Source organism: Bactrocera oleae, chromosome 3 (genome assembly GCF_042242935.1).
Source record: "Bactrocera oleae isolate idBacOlea1 chromosome 3, idBacOlea1, whole genome shotgun sequence".
NCBI lineage: Eukaryota > Metazoa > Arthropoda > Insecta > Diptera > Tephritidae > Bactrocera > Bactrocera oleae.
In genome coordinates, this window is record NC_091537.1 from 85,342,344 (window position 1) to 85,349,134 (window position 6,791).

A 6,791-nucleotide genomic window follows, 5' to 3' on the forward strand; every position below is an offset into this window, starting at 1 on the left:
AACCCCTTAAAGAGCTGCTGTGGATGAAAGTATTTCTTGTTATGTTGTCATAAATATTTGGTGCTCAATTTCTAGTAAGTTCTTCCGATATAAGAAACAGTATGGCATTTATTACATTATTACTATATTTTTTCTACACCTATTATGGACACATACAATATACATACCTACCTACATAACTAAAATAATAGCATACAATAATTTTTACAAGAATCATAAAAAAATAATGTCTGATGCAACTACTATAACATAATAAAAATACAGAAGAAATAAAAAAATAGTTTTGGTGAAAAAGCGAAAGCCGAGATTGAGACAGCATAGTAATTTAAATAAAAATAACAATTTGGCATTGCAAAACTACTAAGCCACTTGAATAATGAGCATAATTAATACATGTATTAATAACGCAGAAAACTTACAAGTTGTGCGCACACTTGACACAACGACTATGTTTATTAAATAAATAATAGAAAACTAAAAAGAAATCTGCATACTATATGTATCTTTTACGCTTAATGCAATTTGGTAAGATACGCTAAAAAAAGAGTAGAACAACTACAACAGGAAAACACGTGTAAATTAATTTTTTACACAGGCACAGTTCATTTTATTTACAAGTTACACTTTTCCATCTAATAGAAATCTAAGCTGCAAATAATGATCTATATAATTCCTCTTTCGATTCCTCCGTCCATGTTGATGTGTCGTCAGGCGCCATGAAATTGATCAGTTTGTTATGCACCGTATAACTGTAATGTGAAATAGAGTAAATATTTTTGTGAAATTTATTGTGCTTATTACACTCACCGCAATTTACGTCCCTTGCTGGCGCGTGTGTCGACCTTTTTCTTCATTTTTTGACGCAACTTCTGCAGCTCCATGTACTGTTGCGTCACTTCACTTGCACTAACCGATGTATTGCTCTTATATTCGATAAGCTCACGCAGTTGCTGATGATAAAAGTCGCTATCATCATAAAGTTCCACATTACGTTTCGACTTTTGCGTGCTTTGCACAACACCATTTTCAACCAGTTCATTTTCTATAGCAACTTCATCACCATCTTTAGATGTTTGTGATTTTGCAATGAGTGTGCTGCGATTTTGTAACGTATTTTCTATTTTACGTATGATGTCATAATCTTCGGTAAGGGATTTTTTCTTAGCACCAGCGCCCGGCGTTAGCAATTTAGTGCGATCGTCCCACTTGAGTAGCACCGTATTGCGATAAGGCTTAAATTCTTGGAAATGTACATCAATGTGCTCAGCAAAACGTTTAATCGGCACAGCGCTGTTCGCTTCGGTGTCATGTTTGGGTAGCGCGCGTTTTAACGTTTTCTTTAAAGCATTGCGTTGTTCAGAAAATTGCTGATCAAAAGCATTTTGTAGTTGCAGCAAAGTGCTAAGTAATTTACTAACGCTATTAACCGATTCACGTGATATGTTATTTAATTTTTCGTTATCTTGCTGCTGTGCTTTGAGTGTAACAGGTGCAGGAAGCTGATTGGATTTGCTCAGTACTTTTTGTGTGTGTATACGCATTTCCAATAAACGTTCCCAAATTTGTAGCTGATTTTGTACACACTGTCCTTTTTGCACTTCAGCTTGCCGATTGGTTTCAGCGATTATATCGGTACCGTTTGCATTCTCCTCTTCACTACCATCATCATCGCTCTCTACCCCATCCTCATCATCGCTATCTTCGTAATCCTCTACTTCACCGCCTTCTTCGACATCTTCATCTCCATCCTCATCATCATCGCTTTCTTCACTTGCATTATCAAAATCAGTGCTCTGATTCATATCTTCACTGTCATCCTCTGCTGACACAGCTGTAACCTGTTTACTAACACCACCATTCAACTTTTTCGTGAACGCTGCTAAAGCGTCATTGTTATCATCATCGGAGGAATTCTCATCATCATCTTCTTTTTGTTGTTCTTCGTCAGTTTGTTCATCCGCGGAAGGATCTTCTTCATCCTCTTCCTCAAGTTCATTTCGTGATGATATTTTCCCTCTATAACGCGCGCTTTGCTCTGACAACAGCTTTATATTACGTTTTCTTATATCTGATGAGCGTGCATCCGGCAAATCATATTCATCGAATTCCTCCTCCACACGTGGGTCTTCATTTTGCTCATCGCTGCTACCATCTTCACCGTTGACGTTTCGTGCTAGCAATTCAGATATTTTATCCGACACAGTTTTTGCTTTTTTTGTACTCTTTTTCCGTAGCATGTTAGAAGTTATGTTTTATTTATAATATTTACAATAATATTTTTTAGTTGTAGATTAAAAACAACAGTATTAATGAAGTAAAATGCAAAACCAACTAAAATGCTGTAATCAGCTGTTCGTTTGTTGTCTGTAGCGTAGAGTTGCCAACACTCTTAATAATGATATGTTTCGATTATCGATACTAGTGTAATCATTGTGTACTTTTATCGATATTTAATTTTTTTGTTGTTTTTCTTTCAATTCCTGTTTGGTTTATCTTTAATATATCTTAATATAATATTTTTTTTATCTTGATTTGTCTTTGGAGACTTTGTCGAAATATTCTTTTTTAATTTTTTTTAATTTCAATAACAATATTGCTATCAAACGGAGTATTTTAAAGGACTGTGGATTCTAAGAAAAATATACTGTTTACATATTCATATATATTTTCCATTATTAAACAATCATATTTTTATATATCTATTTCAACCCATTTCAGCGCAGTTACATCAACTCTCTCTATATCCATATTCTCTACTAGAAGTTAAAGTTACTCATACGCCATGGTGTCCACAATCGTGGTAATAAAGCACAGTGTGTAAGTTAATTGAACAATGGTGTAATTTAATTGAACTGAAAATTATTTTTTACTGCAATTTAAAAATATAGTAATATCAGAATTTAAGTTATATTCATGCTCTTAAATATTTAGCGCCTAATGACTGGTTTATCCTTGATCTGAATGCGCATGCGAAACACTTCATAAAGGACCGCTACTAAGTGACATTGGTCATGAGATATGCTCGTATGGTTGTAGTTTTGGACATATGTATGTAATCACTGCACATTGTTGTCGGCAAATTTTCAATGTCAATCAACAACAAACAATGGCTCAACATTGGTATGCTATCAAAAACTAATAGGCGATTGTCAACAACACACAGCGTTATTCGCACGGAGTAACAACAATAAGTACATATTTATTGTAATTTCATACCAAAACAAGTAGCTGCCCAGCAGGAAGAAAGTTGAATGGGTGGTAGATGAAATAAAGTCGAAATAAAAATCGATATAAAATGTTTCATTTGTATTAATATAAAAAAAGCAAAAAAAATAAAAAAATTAAAAACCAAATATAAAAATATAAAACTAAAAAATAAATAAAACAATTATATATATATTTTGCAAGGCCTCCAACGTTCCCTCCGGAGTATTACAAACTTCGTGGCAAACTTAATATGTCTGGGTATAAAAATAATTAATAAATTAATTCACGCCCTACAAGGCATGTAGACAGATACACATATACCAGTATATAAATGTTATTATTGACTGTACGCGCTTATCAGCGAGTGACCATCTTGTCACCACGAAATACTTGCTATGTCTCGCTCTCATAATCAACTGCCATGTAGCTGCTCACATGCTTAGCTTTGGTTCATAAACACAAAAATTGATATAATTATATAGGTAAACGTGCTACTATGAATGTATATACACATGTATCTAGAGTTTAGAATTTGTTTTGGCCGAAAAACGAATGCGAAATTTAATATGCGATAAGTACATGAATGTCTAAAAAATTTTATTTAAAAAATACATATATATTTATGTACTCTAATTCAAGTCATTTAGTATGGTATTAACTTAAATAAGTAAGGGAAGGCTAAGTTCGGGTGTAACCGAACATTTTATGTTCTTGCAACTTGCAAGATTCAAACCAGGCGATAGACTTCCAGGTGTACCAAAACTTTATATTAAACTAGGAAAACGTTAGCTTCAGCTATACTAAAGGTCTAATACCCTTCACAGGAGCATTTCTTATAGCATAAAAGAGTATAAATAGATCTTTATCTTGATATTGATCGATTAGTTTGTAAGTAGCTATATATATGCTATAGTGGCACGAACTGAACAATATAGTCGTATATTCTCCACAACTTTCGTTTACATTTGGGATCAATGACCCCCTCGTTTACATAATTGTCATACAAACTGACCGATCAAAAACAAGTCACTGTATTTTATTTCACAAAATATCTCCACAAAACTTGACATAGGTCAAGGCAAGCAACAATCTTCGAATAAATTGTTCAGATCGGATCACTGTAAAATATAGCCATTGTTCAAGCTGTCCGATCATATAGGCTTAGTTCGTTTACTGTTATGGTAATAACTGTAACTCCAAAAATAATTGAAATTTCAATAAACTTTTTTAGATACATATTCTTAAAGGCTTATACTACAATTGTATGCATGAAAAAAAATCGATTTTCTTAAACTTCTAAACCAGAATACCCCCTAATGAAACTTGGTACACGTGTTCCTTGGCAAAAAAATGAAGACGAGTTCGTCGATAGTCGTAATCGAATCACGTTCACAAAACGCCGTTAATCGAAATATATAAATTGCTAATTAAGATACAAAACTGTAATTTGGTACAATCGCAATATTGAGGGACAGCTGTGGTTTGAAAATTTTAAAAAAGTGGGCGTTGCTACTCGCTTTAATTGGTTTGATGGATAAACTCCTCAAACTATTCAAGCTATATCACCCAAATCTGCACCGTATATAACATTTCGACACCAACATGAAAATATGTTAAATCGGATGATAACCACGCCCACTCTCCATATAACACATTTGTTAAAAACTAATAAAACTGCAATAAATCAATAACGAACGAATAGCATTTGGGTGAAATTACATATCTCCGAACCTACTCCACCAATTTCAACCAAACTTGGTACATACGATTATTTTGACATTTCAGTGCGAAATCGTACAGAAACCACGCCTACTTCCCATATAAGACAACTTTAAATTCAATATGATTTTTTCACTTTTCAGTCTACAAATCAAGCACTAATTAATATATTGAGATACAAATTTGCAGCAATATTTTCTTTAAGATATGCTATCTCAAGTCTAAAAATTGTCAAAATCGGACCATAACTATTCAAGCTCCCAAATACCGGGAATGTGGACCCCAGAGCCTTTGACTGATTTTTTGCCGAAAATATCGGTCAACCTATGAGATGTATAATTAAAATACTCTTATGTCAAAAATGGGTTGAATTAGATCAATAGTTCCCTTAGCCTAAATATACCTAATATAAAGATTTTCGAACTTCCAGTTGACTTTATACCACAGCCAATATGTAAGTTATTTTAATGAAATTGAGAAAGCGTATATTTCTAATGACAGCGTATATTTGTGCCTAAAATGGATAAAATCGGGCGAAAACTTGCCTTAGCCCACATATAACTGATATTCATGATTTTGAAACGTCCGACTGACTTTACTTCATGTACCTATATGTTTATATTTATAAAATTGCTTGAAAATAAGTTCGAAAGTATACCTGAGTAATGACAATCAGCGCTATTTATATATTTCTAAGCCCCCAATGATTTTAGTATAATTTTCGCTGACGAGGGGTAAATAAATACAACTAAGAGAGGCAAAAATAAGTTAATATTATAACAAATTTGATTGCATTCCATTAACGATTGCATTGAATAATGAAGTTGAACCTTTTCGCTATATTTTTTAATATTACCAACACCTGAAGGTGTTTAGCCTGCTTTGATTCTTGCAAGTTGCAAGAGTATGAAATGTTCGGTTTCACCCAAACTTAGAACTTGCTTGCTTGTTTTTAATATTTTTAATTTTAATTTGTTATAAATAAATGTTAGAACGATAGAGACATACATATATAGAGAAGACTAACAACAAATTAGTAAATCAGTTAAATAGAATGAACTTGCGAAATCATGACAAACTTTTTAAAAAGTAGAAAGAACGCGTTTAAGGTTTCGGTTTAAATTACGCATAGAGTTAATCAGCATAGCAAACTTGGATGTCGTGACAATAAATTGCCATATTTGCGAAAATAATTAAAATTTTAACATATCTTCTTAAGTACATGTTCTTGAAGGTTAAGTTTTGAAAATATAAAATCAGAATCTATTAAAATAATTTGTTTATGGTGATAACTTTATCATTGCTTCTTCTCCGTATCTTTTTGTGCCACTCTCGTAATATGAGAAATGAAAGCAAACATACAAATATCAGGACTGCAGCAGTTAAAGCGTAGAGAGTGTAAAACAACATTTCGGTATATACATACATACAAACAAAAATACAAATATTCATGTCAAAAATCAACACTGACAATTACTATTTATCCTTGGTCATTGAATGACCTAGTGAACAGGTGTTCAACGATTAATAAATGGTGCTCATTAGACAACTATTATATTGCGGTGACCTGTGCCAAATGAGCTGAATCACACATATATATACATATAAGTGTATGTGTAATCACATATGTGAAAGTTTGTATTTATGTAAACAATGTAAATGTCGCAGATGACTTCAAGAAATACGCAGCTTTGTAGACTTATCTGCCAAGCGCCATCGAAGTATGCCTCCTTTTTTGTATGCTACTCTGACAACCATTGTTGCAAGTTGCTGTGAAGGCAGCGTGTGTGTAGAAAAAAAGTAAACAAAGCCGCAAAAGCTAAAAGCTAACTTACACGCATAATAAGAACATATTTCTTGGCATT

General features: G+C 33.0%; 1 protein-coding gene across 1 annotated transcript; it reads right to left on the reverse strand.

The window, feature by feature from the left end:
- Positions 1-579: 579 nt before the first annotated feature.
- Positions 580-2,341, reverse strand: Aatf (Apoptosis antagonizing transcription factor). The gene is made up of 2 exons (XM_014247132.3): positions 808-2,341; positions 580-749 (listed from the first exon to the last, which is right to left on the reverse strand). Exons 1-2 carry the CDS (start codon positions 2,235-2,237, stop codon positions 644-646), a joined length of 1,536 nt encoding a protein of 511 aa, XP_014102607.2. The 5' UTR covers positions 2,238-2,341; the 3' UTR covers positions 580-643.
- Between the last annotated feature and the right edge of the window lie 4,450 nt (positions 2,342-6,791).